The 13,763-nt window shown below is 41.6% G+C and overlaps 2 protein-coding genes across 2 annotated transcripts; one reads left to right on the top strand and one right to left on the bottom strand.

The window, feature by feature from the left end:
• Positions 1–1,006: 1,006 nt before the first annotated feature.
• Positions 1,007–3,347, top strand: LOC112261104 (dynein light chain Tctex-type 5). The gene is made up of 2 exons (XM_024436445.1): positions 1,007–1,208; positions 1,971–3,347. Exon 2 carries the CDS (start codon positions 1,983–1,985, stop codon positions 2,691–2,693), a length of 711 nt encoding a protein of 236 aa, XP_024292213.1. The 5' UTR covers positions 1,007–1,208; positions 1,971–1,982; the 3' UTR covers positions 2,694–3,347.
• Positions 3,348–5,704: 2,357 nt separating this feature from the next.
• On the bottom strand, positions 5,705–13,429 carry LOC112260461 (serine/threonine-protein kinase PLK3). Its single transcript, XM_024435597.2, has 15 exons — positions 13,115–13,429; positions 12,191–12,298; positions 11,972–12,088; positions 11,744–11,873; positions 11,452–11,539; positions 11,258–11,353; positions 10,779–10,977; positions 10,316–10,442; positions 10,105–10,214; positions 9,455–9,578; positions 9,084–9,167; positions 8,808–8,970; positions 8,532–8,661; positions 8,195–8,305; positions 5,705–8,060 (listed from the first exon to the last, which is right to left on the bottom strand). Exons 1-15 carry the CDS (start codon positions 13,319–13,321, stop codon positions 7,866–7,868), a joined length of 1,989 nt encoding a protein of 662 aa, XP_024291365.1. The 5' UTR covers positions 13,322–13,429; the 3' UTR covers positions 5,705–7,865.
• Between the last annotated feature and the right edge of the window lie 334 nt (positions 13,430–13,763).

The following is a 13,763-nucleotide window of genomic DNA, read 5'->3' as shown; positions in this document are numbered from 1 at the left end:
TCATCCCTTCATACCTTCAGGGGTCCTCAGAACTATTCTGTAGTCATGAAAATAGGAAGGATGTGGTACAGCACAGTATAGTACCTGCGACTGTGAGAAGATAGCATTGTTAATTAGGAAAATGAATTAGACGGTGCTCTGCTCATTAGTGCCTCTGCCCTTCTACTCTTCCTCTGACGTCAGAATGTTAAACACCCTAGGCACAAACAGATGGATGGCACAATTACTCTCATGCTTTGGGGATATTTTTGGTTAGAGGAAAACATTTTCTCATTCGCACTGTTGCATAATTCTGAATGCCTTGAAATGAAAAGCTAAAGCCACGTTGCAATTAACCATTTGGAATGGCACATTTAGCTGTCACTCTCTTCATGGGTGCCAGATGCCTTTTGATGACCACCTGCTAGTGCCCCAGTTCAGATGCTTGGACGTCTTTTAGGACTTGCAATCAAGAGAGAGATACTCCAGAGTTAGCTGGATTCCCAGTCCACATCATACAAACTATCTTCCATTTGTCTCTGTTAATCTGTGTGTACTGCATCGCCCTTGTGGCCAATCCAAATGATCTTATATGCATACATGCTTACATCTACATTCTTACATGCACATTTTGTGTTGTGTTTTATGAGTCCAAAGCCATGGTATTATAGGGAAGGACACCTGTCAATCATGCATGGAACTCAGAATCAAATTATCCAATGCTAATGGTGTCTCCAACACCAATGCCATTGGTAATGTAGCAATGAAATACCCACATGAAATGACTGATCCTTTTCACTATTGAATTTGTTGACACTGTCATATTCATCCATTCGTATTTCGATTACTTAATCGAATGATTCCAAAGACAGCAAACACAGACAAGCCCATTGATTCAGAAGGTCACTGTTCAGGTTGAAGAAAACAATTTGCCATGACAACAGCAGAGGACGTGGCAGTAAGCCAGAGACTGCACATCTCTCCCAGGGAATGATTGCTTAGCTCTCAGCCTGTTGTAGTTGCTGACCTGCACTGGCCTTCTAGCCAATAATTTACCCACAGTGGCTTGCTGAGAACCCAAACTAGTAAAACTCCTGTTGGTGGGTTGGCCAGTGTTCGCCTGATAACTTTCCTTAGCATGCAGAGGAGTCACAAAGCAGTGTCTGAGTCACAAAGCTTTTGCGGGAGAGTTGATCATCATACAGTAGTCTCTCCGGTGATTTTAAAAGGTAAGGTTATACTTATATTTTACTGTTGTTACTGGTTGTGGTCACAGTATTTTGTTATTTTTCGGGGTGTGGTAAAGCTAATGTTTGCAACTGGCAGCATGATTGACTCATTTGAAAAAGGGGAAGGTTGTAGGCAACATAATTGGATTGTATATAGTGTGACACATGCAACATAACTCGTTTTTTAAGGAAACATAACATCCCCATGACATCATAGTATATGTCAAAATGATGTCCCTTTGGTTTGTTTAAAGAGCACATTTTCTGACCTACTATTGTATGCTTCAGCGCTTGTCCTTTGAATAGTTGACCTTAATCTCACATACATAGTTTTAAAGATGTTATTTAAAGCTACTGATAAGCACAAGTGGAAATTGTAAATGAAGGTATTTTAGCCATCATGCTGATAGGAACTCTCATGGGGGTATTAGGGGTGGATGGAATTAGCAAAGTGGTTAAATTTAGGACATACAGTGATGTGAACCAAAATGCTGTGGATTATGTTCATTCAGAAAGAACTGGTGAAATGGTGTTCTTTGTGTCTTATTTACATTTAATGTAAAGGAGATTTTTATTCTCCACATGCAGAAAGGGAGATGTTTACTAATATGATAGACAAGACTTAGGGCAGCACTCTGAAAATCCATAGTTCAGGACTGATTGATTCCTCTGGCAAATAACAGTGACGCAAATTAATGTGATTAAATGAATGCACCGGCAAGCAACTGCATCCTTGAACAGTACAGTGCCCTCGACTTTCAGGTTTGGCTCGAAATGACGACCCAGCAGCCCCCTCTGTCCCAGGAGATTCTGGCTCAGTGTAACCAGCAGGCCATGGAACCATGGGGCTCCCGGAAGCTTCGCCAGAGCCGCCAAGGCTCCATCTCCACCCTCCGCAGCTCCCTGTCTAGGGACCAACAGCAGCAGCAGCATCCCCGGTACCCTCTTCTACTCCCAAGGGGCTTCCTCCCTATCGAGTCCTCATCCAGGAGGCCCAATATCAGCAACCCAAACTCCCCTTTCATACGCCGGGACTTGGTCGCCCTGACCAAGCGTTTTTCTTTTGGCGGTTGGCTTCAGGGCAGTCGGGCCAGTTTCTCTGGGTTGCCCCTCCACCAGCCTGTCCAGCTAGAGAACACCTATAAGACTGAACCAGAGAAGGGGTGTCTTTTTAAAGCCAGTAAGGTCCAGAAGCTTGTGCAAGCCATGCTGGATAGTTATCTGGATGGGGCCAGCTATAACGCAGCCTCAGGCAGCCATCTTAGCCAGATTCTGTCAGACATGGTGAAGAACAAAGTAAAAGAGATGAGTCCTCCGCGGTACAAGCTGGTGTGTCAGGTGGTGGTGGGGCAGAACAGGAACCAGGGTCTACGAGTGGCCAGTCGCTGTCTTTGGGACTCGCAACATGACGACTTTGCAGTTGCCATGTTCCAAAACCATTCCCTTTTCACGTTGGTCATAGTCCATGGAGTTTATTGTGAGTGAGTCATATGCACTGGCAACAACTATACTGAACAAAAATATAAATGCAACATGTAAAGTGATGGTTCCATGATTCATGAGCTGAAACAAAAGCTCCCAGAAATGGTCCATAGGCACAAAAAGTTGATTTCTCTCAAATTTTGTGCACAAATTTGTTGTGAGCATTTGCCAAGTTAATCCATCCACCTGATAGGTGTGGCATATCAAGAAGCAGATTAAAAAGCATGATTGTTACTCAGGTGAACCTTGTGCTGGGGACAAAAAAGGCCACTAAAGTTTTCTCACGTCTCAAGTTGAGGGAGAGCGCAATTGGCATGCTGACTACAGGAATGTCCACCAGAACTGTTGCCAGAGAATTTTTTGTTTATTTCACAAGCCTCCAGAAACATTTTAAAGAAACTGTCAGAAATTGTCTCAGGAAAGCTCATCTACGTGTTCAGCGTAGTAACCGACTACAGTGGGCAAATGCTGACCTTTGATGGCCACTAGCACACTGGGGAAGGGTGCTCTTCACCGATGAATCCTGGTTTCAACTGTACCGGGCAATTGGCAGTGTGTATGGCTTCATGTGAGCGAGCAGTTTGCAGATGTCAACATTGTGAACAGAGTGTACCATGGTGGCGGTGGGGTTATGTTATGGGCAGGCATAAGCTACGGACAACGAACAAAATTGCATTTTATCAATGGCAATTTGAATGTACAGAGATACCATGACAAGATCAAGGCCCATTGTCGTGCCATTCATCTGCCATCACTTCATGATTCAGCATGATAATGCACTGTTCCATGTCGCAAGGATATATTCACAATTCCTGGAAGCTGAAAATGTCTATTCTTCCACAGCCTCCATAATCACCAAACATGTCAACAATTGAGCATGTTTGGAATGCTCTGGATTGACGTGTATGTGTTCCAGGTCCCGCCAATATCCAGCAACTTTGCACAGCCATTGAAAAGGAACAGGACACCATTCCACAGGCCACAAACAGCCTGATCCACTCTATGCGAATGAGATGTGTCACGCTGCATGAGGCAAATGGTCACACCAGAAACTGACTGGTTCTCTGATTTGCACCCCTACTTTTATGTTTTTTATTTTAAAGGTACAATTGAAGTCAGAAGTTTACATACACCTTAGCCAAATACATTTGAACTCAGTTTTTCACAATTCCTGACATTTAATCCAAGTAAGAATTCCCTGTCTTAGGTCAGTTAGGATCACTACTTTATTTTAAGAATGTGAAATGTCAGAATAATAATAAAGAGAATGATTAATTTCAGCTTTTATTTCTTTCATCACATTCCTAGTGGGTCAGAAGTTTACATACACTCAATTAGTATTTGGTAGCATTGCCTTTAGATTGTTTAACTTGGGGTCAAACGTTTCGGGTAGCCTTCCACAGGTTTCACGCAATAAGTTGGGTGAATTTTGGCCCATTCCTCCAGACAGAGTTGGTGCAACTGAGTCAGGTTTGTAGGCCTCCTTGCTCGCACACGCTTTTTCAGTTATGCCCACAAAATTTCAATAAGATTGAGGTCAGGGCTTTGTGATGGCCACTCTAATACCTTGACTTTGCTGTCCTTAAGCTATTTTGCCATTTGCGACCAAGCCTTAACTTCCTGACTGATGTCTTGAGATGTTGCTTCAATATATTCACATAATTTTCCCTCATGATGCCTACTATTTTGTGAAGTGCACCAGTCCCTCCTGCAGCAAAGCACCCCCACAACATGTTGCTGCCACCCCCGTGCTTCACGGTTGGGATGGTGTTCTCCGGCTTGCAAGCCTTATTTTTCCTTCAAACATAACGATGGTCAATATGGCTAAACAGTTCTATTTTTGTTTCATCAGATCAGAGGACATTTCTCCAAAAGGTACGATCTTTGTCCCGATGTGCAATTGCAAACCGTAGTCTGGCTTTTTTGTCAGTTTTGGAGCAGCGGCTTCTTCCTTGCTGAGCGGCTTTTCAGGTAATGTCGATATTGGACTCGTTTTTACTGTGGATATATACTTTGTACCAGTTTCCACCAGCATCTTCACAAGGTCCTTTGCTGCTGTTCTGGAATTTACACTTTTCTCCACATCAAAATACATTCTCTAGGAGACAGAAAGCGTCTCCTTCCTGAGCGGTATGATGGCTGCGTGGTCTTATGGTGTTTATACTTGCGTACTATTGTTTGTACAGATGAACATGGTACCTTTGGGCATTTGGAAATTTCTCCCAAGGATGAACCAGACTTGGAGGTCAACATTTTTTTTTCTCCCCCCCCCTGAGGTCTTGGCAGATTATTTTTGATTCTCCCATGTCAAGCATAGAGGCACTGAGTTTGAAGGTAGGCCTTAAAATACATCCACAGGTACACCTCCAATTGACTCGAATGTAAATTAGCCTTACAGAAGCTTAAGCCACATTTTTCTGGAATTTTTCAAGCTTTTTAAAGGCAGTCAACTTAGTGTATGTAAATGTATGACCCACTGTAATTGTGAGTGAAATAATCTGTCTAAACAATTGAAAAATTCCTTGCGTCATGCAAAGTAAATGTCCTAACAGACTTGCCAAAACTACAGTTCAAGAAAATTGTAGAGGGGTTGAAAAAACAGTTAATGACTCTGACCTAGGTGTATGCAAACTGCCAACTTCAACTGTGACCAAATACCTATCTGTATTTCCAGTCTTGTGCAAGCTGTAGATTAGGTCCTAACAATTCACAAGACAGATTCTCATAACCCAGTAAAATCTTTGAAATTGATACATTTATATTTTTGTTCAGCGTAGATCCAAATTGCTGCTTATAAGTAGGAAGTCCACCTGGATGAACACTGATAAAGTCCTAGTTCCTAGGGCCAGAATATGTCAACTCGTGTATGGCAGACTAGTTTGAGAATTCATTTTGTATTTCACCAACACCATTGCCAAATGTGCTTATTGTACAAATTTTAAGCTAATGGGACACAAAAAGCTTAAACTGTTGTATTTTGATGGATCAGGCAATTGTCAAAGACTTCGAAATGATCAATGTGATTACCATAAACTTTATTTTCCTCCATTCGCCCAAATACAGTACATAATGATCATATCACATGTCAAGACCATAGAATTACACGTTAATAAATAAAATAAATAGACATTTGTCAAAAAAATAAAGGTTCTTCTGAAAAAGCAGATGCTTTCACAATGTTGTATTTTTGAAAAGACAATCCCGGGAAGTTGTATAATACTTGCACTCAGGGGTCACAGTTTAAGGATACAACTCTTGGCAGACATGGCCGGCAAGGTAAACCAAAGTGGGATGAGTACAGTATGACGAAACACAATTTTACATATTGATACAGGTTTATCATTCCATTTTACCAAACCCTTATACCAGGTAGTGAGACAACTGCGTAATTTTAATTTAACCAATTCCATGTAAAAAAGTATTTGCCTCCATAGCCCATTTCCCATGACACCACAACCTGACATTCAAAAGGGCTGTTATTGCACAATACAGAATTCTCAAAAAGGCACTTTATCCCTTTTGCCAAACAGCAATGCAATTTAGCGAAGCCAATTTCAACTGGAGTGCACACATTCACTCCTGAACACAGAAAAAACTAACTATATTAGGGCGATTCCACGGCAACATAAGACAAAACATATTTTTGATCTCATATTGTTCTGCCACTTCTCAGACCTCATTGGGCAAAAGGATGTTTCACATTTGCAACTTCAGAAAATCCTGATGAAAATGGCCATTTGTAGACCTATACACATGCCTCCTGCAAGACCTTATGATCCAGACATGATAGACATCTTGGTGTCGTTACACTCCTTATTGTGCGCTAACATGTCAAGATTTTGAAACACTTCCACATTAAAAATATTAGTATGAATCTCTCAAAGGACTGTTTTTGATTTTGTTAATTTTAATACCACGTTTGGAACACACCACATACAAGTCTATCAAAATTTCAGTGTGGTCTAGTAATTCTGAAGATATCAATTTTATGAGCACCACCAAAACAGTGAATGGTGATTTGTTGAATGTGCAATCCTAAAAAGGAGGGCTGTGGTTGGTATAATGACCTATGTAATTTCCTTAAAAGTACAAGAGCCCACTGGAAGTGTGATTTGTTTGAGTATTTGGTTCCAAACAATGTCTAAAAATAAGCTAAATCAAAACAGGTACTTTGAGATAATGCTAAATGTCTCAAACATGAAGTGATATTTTTTCCAGAATCGAGATATTCCATATTTTAGAGCAAACTAAGGAGAATGAAACAAAGACATTGTCTATATCATGTACAGTTCACAGGGTCTTACAAGAGGCATGTATAAGTCTAAAAAAAGCAACTAATTTGTTAAACTTTTCATACAAACGTAAAAACATGGTCAAATTTACTTCTGCCCAATAACGTTGATGTGAGAATTACCAGAACATGCCAAAAATATTTTTGGGCAATGCTGGCATGAGTTGCACATTAACCAGTTAAGGTTAAAATAATTACCTTTTGGTATCTATAGCTAAAAACTGAACATAAATTCAGCAACTTGTGGTAAAATGACTGCCAATCCAAAGAAATATAATAAGAGATTGTGCAAATAGTGTCACTCACTGCCCTCCTTTTGCCATTGTGTACCAATTAGTGAACTTCAATCATCATAAAAGGCAAGTGAAGTCAAAGCATGAAAAGCAGAAGAGCCCCTTTCACAGCTTTTCAACCACAATGGGGCTGGTCACTAGGCAGCTTGTGATCCCAGGCTGCCATTTTCAGAATCACGTCTGAGCATCTACTCAGAGAACAGGGTCAGGTTGTTTGTGCGCATGAAGTGAGTCAAGCCAGTAGTGTGTTACTGTTTTCAGGCTTCATCCAAAAAGAATAACTGAAAAAGATAGATGTGCACCATAGTCCAAACAGGCCAGACACTAGCCGAAGACAGGAGACTCCCTGAATTAACAGAGACTCCTGGTTATTTACTCCCAGTGGAAGCAGAAAGCAGCGGGTTGATTGGCTGAGGCTTGTGGATAGAGCCAGGCGTTATGGCACTGGGGTGAAGTTTTCCCTAGGTACAGATCCAGGATCAGCTTCCCCTCCCCAATTCTAACCTTCACCATGGGGGAATTCAAAACTGACCCTAGATCAGCATTTACAGGAAACTTCACCGTACTCTGGAGCTGTGAGGCAGGAGTCCATTATGAATCTGCATGGTGTTCGAGTAGCTGGACCACGTAACGCATGCGGTGCCGCAGCTCGGCAGAACAGCCCAGCTCTGACAGCATGCTCAGGAGGTAGGTGTAGGACACACGCTCTCGGCTGATGTAGGTCAGTAGGTAGGAGCCAGAAGACTTGCACAGGATGATCTTGGTGTGGTCAGTGTAGAAATTCACCTGTGAGAAAAGGATGGTAAACACAATAAGACAAAGGGAATTTTGTACAATATAATTACAGTGAGTGGTGTATAACAGAGTGCTGCAGTTAAATTGTGCTATGCAAAGCACAGAAGTGTTGCAGTCAGTCTTACCTGCAGAGTACCGTTGTTGAAGAGCATCACCAGAGCATGGTCGGTCTTCACCCACTGTAGAAGGAGCGGTGGCTGGGAGGGAGGCTGTTCTTCACAGTGGAGGTCTCCACCCTGGAAAAGAGAAATTACATTAAAATCCCACTTATATCAGCAAACTGCAAGCTGATTACTGATACTCTGAGATAAAATGACTGTCCAAGTTTCAAATGGCAACCAACTCACCATGCAATGCACTACTCTTGACCATGGCTCATAGGTCTTTGGTCAAAAGTAGAGTACTAATGAAACAGGGTACCATTTGGGAGGCAACCTATAACTTCCTTCTCCAATGCCTTACCTCCATGAGGTTCTGTTCCATGTAGTTGGCCATAAGCTCCACAATCTGCTTCTGGCTGCAGAGCTGCTCTGGTAAAGCACTGGCCTGGAAGGTGAAGTGTTTGTTGTTGGTCATGCAGTAGTGCACAGTCCTATGGAGAAGACAATGGGGATACATTAGACAAGGGTTTAAAACAATCAAAAGGCTACAAAATGAGCACAAGTAGGGTTTGTTCAAAGCATTAAAATAAGGATAATAACTGCTTGAATATTACTCAATTGGTTGAAGGGCTCTTACTTGCGCTGATCACACAGACTCAAGTGTGTCCCCTCGTTGAAGAGCACACCAATGTCTTGATTTGAGAGCTGGTAGCCAAAGCCATATTTATTGGAATAATCAACCCATTTTGTGACCCAGATAAATGATTTGGGTCTGGAGAGACAAGGTGGATTTCTTGTAGCTGGAGAGGAAAATAATTATTAAGAAAAGGCTAGTTAAGAGAATTTCAGTATAACCATTTAAATTCCATTTAAACATACTGAATACTAGCTTGCAGAGGGGCTGAAAGCTCACCTGCAGGCATGGCAGACAAAGAGCTGTTGAGGACCTTCATGGCTGACTCCGCTATAGCAGCAGGGGTAACGCCATCTTCACACGCTGGAGAGAAATGAGGGTGAGGTTTAATTTACGACCACCAACAGTCTGACTCAACCACTTATCAGGTCCATAAGCTCAGATATGAAACGATCAGTGCATTCAAGCCACTTCAAAAGCGATCAATTTGGATACACCAAAAAAGACAAGTGAAAGGCTGTTTCACAGTTATTGAACAGTATAGGTATGGAAAAGGCCTTGACCTTACAATAATCTATATTTAAAGCATTGATCATGTTCAGTAAAACTGCTGATTGGCATTTTGATTTAACACCAGAGTAGCGACTTACGTTCTGTGCTGCTGGCCACTGTGCCTTTAAAGGAGCCTGATGCTGCGGACTTCCTGGACTCTTCCTCAGCTGGAATATCCAGCGGACCAGAGCCGACTTGCTGGCCTACTGTGAGAGTGGGAGGCTGAAACAGGAAACATCTTTCATGAGCATCAGGAAACAAAGACTGGTTTTCCTTCCTTACAAGAGTTTTAAATCTGACCCAAAAAGCAAAGGGCACATGAATCAAATGCAATTGTACTGAATCAGAGCACCGCTACAGAAACAGATGTCAGGGGGCTGTGAGAACAAGGATTAGCAGTGTGAATATACTGCACATTCATTCTATTCCACAGGCCTGTTTATTTTATTTTATTTTAAATGTGGTCAATCAAGCCATCACCCAGTCTCGCCATATGTCTTCTGGCTAAAATGGGATTCTGCTAAGTACAGTAGAAAACTATTCTGAGAGATTTACTACTATAGCAACCCCATAACAGTCCCTTGCTGAGCTCGGTCCTCAGCTAATGAATCTCAGCTAACAAGAGGAAGTGCAAAATGGCTGCATACTTAAAGTAATTAAACATGTCTAGCCTATGCTATAAACCATCTAGCCTATACTACAGAAAAACATTTGCGGCACCATGTGTTGTCATGTGCAAAGTACATACCTCATTGGCTCCAACTGTTTTATAGCTTATCTGGCGACTAATGGAGCATTTGACGATGCCAGACACAAGCTTGGAGATGCTCTCCCGCTCTTCACAATGGCTGTTATCCACTATAAAACAAACATGTTCAATTAAACTCTGATTCTAAGGTTAATCCTGGGGTTAGGCTGCAGCCTTTTGAAGGTCAGTCAGGACTTGCCACAATGCTTACCTTTGGATTTTCTCTTTCCAAAAAGACTCTTGGCCATCTTGGTGAAAAACTTCTTGGCAGGGCTGGGCAGGTTGAGCTCTGGCACTGTCACACAGCTGCTGGGAGGCAGCTTGTCTGGGGTGAAAGCCTATAAGAGGGAGAGAAGAGGTTTAGGACAGGGAAAATGCAAGGTCGGCACTTCAAAAATCAAACACTTAGCACAATGAATACTGACATCCTGTCGAGATCTCTTCAGCCAGTGGCCATGTGCTATTATTCAGTGTTGGTTTTTAGAAAGTACACTTTATAGCCAAGGCCTCTAATTGTACCCAAATGTCATCCAAGATCAAGCATAAACCAATTAGAAAGTCACTGAAAACACAAATCAAGGCTGATTAGACTAAAAATGTAATCCAATAAGTAAAAAAGCTCCAGGAATTGGTGCTATAAGTTCTAGCCTAATTCCAGGGCATAGGTGACATACTTTTGTGAAGAATTGGTGGTTGAGGATTTGGTCCAGTGTGAGGCGGTCGCTGGGGTTCTTCTGCAGAATGCCAGAGATGAGTTTCTGAGCAGCAGGAGACAGTGTTGAGGGCAGGTTGTATTTCACTTCCTTTATGCACTTGTACGTCTCTTTGAGATCAAGGGTTTCAAAGGGAGGGTTCCCACACATCAGCGTGTACCTGGTTAAAGACAAGACTAATCCGTAAGTCTCCCAAATGCCAATTGAGTTCAACTGTTGACATATGCTTAATTTGAGTAAGGTTATACAAGCATAAACTAGCTTAGCAATGGCCTCTCTCATAACTATAAAACAACTTTTTGCATATGTGAAATTCTGTACATGCTTTAAACGTTCTAGAGCCAAGTATGAGCTGTAGATCAAAGTCAACAGCAAGTATGCGCCAAGTCAAATACAACATAGCTCAGACACCACAAAACCACCATTTTAAGTATACTTACATTACACAACCTAGTGACCAGATGTCAGACTCTGTTCCATGGCCCTGCCTGTTCAACACCTCAGGTGCAAGGTAGTTAGGTGTTCCACATATAGTTCTGAGGAGAAACAGGTTTGCGTTAGGTGTTCACCTCAGATTGCCAGAATATAAATTTTTCCTTCCCAGCCAAAGGAGATATTCCACCAGTTGACTTACTTCTTCCTCTGCTCAACTGGTTCCAACTTTGCTGCCAGGCCGAAGTCCCCTAACCGCAACTCCATGTTCTCATTCACAAAGAAATTCCCTGCAAGAGCAACATTTGTCAAATTCCTTTTCCCCCCCTAGGCCTCCCATGAGGAATAGGCACACACCTGAAATGGCTTGACATGAAACTACAACCAAATAGGAAATTCTAAATATACCATTGACATTTTCTAAATGGCTGAACTGAATGAGATACATGGTGGTAAAATAATAAATATGATATTTGACAAATCACTCTACATACCTAATTTGAGATCCCTGTGAAGGATGCCCCTATTGTGAAGGTACTTCAGCCCAGAAATGATCTGCCGGAGGTAGTACCGCACTTCTGGGTCTGTCAGTGTGTGTCTTGCTTTCCAAATGTGTGCCAGGGACTGCGAAGACAAGGTGAGAATTCTGTCAGTACCCAGCAAGCACCCTTCAGAATGCCTGCACACGCTGTACCATAACAGAAAGCAGCAGCACAGCTCACCTTTCTACTGCAGAGTTCAAGGAAAATATAGATGTTGTCTTGGTCTTCAAAATGATGGGAGAACTTGACCACATGCTTGTGATGAAGGGTTTTGTGAAGCTCGATTTCATTTGTTATCTGACAGAAAAATTATGAAACTGTTAACCAGAATATAAATAGGAATAGAGACCACTTTGGAAAACAGTTCATCTGTAGATCTACATTCAAATGTTTCCTTACCTTCTCTCTCTGATGAGGTTTTGACACCCTGCTCTGTGGTATCACCTTTACAGCATACATTTTCTTGTTAGAAAGGTCTGTCATTTCATAGCATCGTGCAAAGCCACCCTTAGAAGAAACACGACAAAATCAGCATCAGACTATTTTCTAGCCATAAAATAACATTAATGGGGTTTTCACAATGTTGGTTTGGCTGCCATTCAACACTAGGCTGCTTGTTTGTATTGTATATCCAATGACGTATGTTCCAACCATATACCTCGTACAGAATTGTGACGCTTTCATTTCATCAAATACATTCTATATTTATTAGTACCCGTGTTAAACACATTTAATTTAGAATTCAATGAAATTATTATATTTAGGGTAACGCCACAATCATTAACAATGGTTTCTCACATGCAGCAGCAAAGACTGAGGCAACGATGTTTAGACAGTGACACCGCGCTTGTGTTGATACATTTAGAATATATAAACTTAGAATATATACATTATTGCACTGGCAAAATAATGTAGTCTAGACTCATGACGGGTGGTATTTGAACAGTGGCTGGTTTTACGATTAGTCACAAGAGATAATACATAAACATCGATATTTGGGCTAGTAGACTAGATTAATGCACATGAGGGGCACATTTCCCTAGACTCGTCGTGAGAGAGAAAGACTAGGATAAAGTTAGTCATACCCAACACCGCTCGAGGTAATTATCCCGCAACATTCACGTGTGATTAACGTGTAACTTTGTAGAACATGCGACCTAACCGTGAACAAATCATGTCAATGAATGAAAACTGACAACGTAACACTGACGCGGCAATCTCCAATTTCTTTAGACTACTACCATCCGACCACATCGTCACCAGAATTGTGTACAAACAATTGAATTCGGTGAGATATATAATCCATAGAGCAAATTGATATACCTTCCCCAGAAGCTTTCCTTTGCTGTAACACTTCCCCGTCTTGGAATCTGTCACCACCTGGGCGAGTTCTGGTTTGATTTGTTCTGATTTAGTCCTGTTCGGTTTAGTAGGAGGAATAACTTCACGTTCTGGGCAGGGTTTGAATAGATTCGGATTCATCGTGAGACATGAACTACCCTGAGAGGTGGCGAAACATGGGGTATCCATTCATCCAAAATAAATATTTTCCAACAATCCTCTGATTCAACGATTGATCCTTTCATCGGAGTCGTGTCCTCAAACCCAATTCGTATCCATCTGACATGACCGCGCAGAAAATTCCTCAACTATATAAACTATCCCTGACGTCATGGAGGGCGGGTGAATAGGTGGTGCATTACTGAAATTAACCAATCCTATTTGCTCGAAATGCTTCTCAATCAAAGATGATTTAAATGATTCGTGTGCTTAAATGTGCTTTTCATATGTGCGTGAAATACTGAATGAACGAATGAACAATGCACCCAGTCACGTGACTGCATTGATTCAACTGCTGTTGAATGCGGGGATTTTGTTTTAGGCATGGAGGTTTTGAACCACTCTTTAATTTTTTAAAATATATTTTTAAAATTGTATTATCAGAGAAACACATAACTCTATCAAAGCACAT

Source organism: Oncorhynchus tshawytscha, linkage group LG10 (assembly GCF_018296145.1).
Source record: "Oncorhynchus tshawytscha isolate Ot180627B linkage group LG10, Otsh_v2.0, whole genome shotgun sequence".
Lineage (NCBI taxonomy): Eukaryota > Metazoa > Chordata > Actinopteri > Salmoniformes > Salmonidae > Oncorhynchus > Oncorhynchus tshawytscha.
The sequence above is the reverse complement of the archived record's forward strand: the minus strand, read 5'-3'. Positions and strand labels throughout refer to the sequence as shown.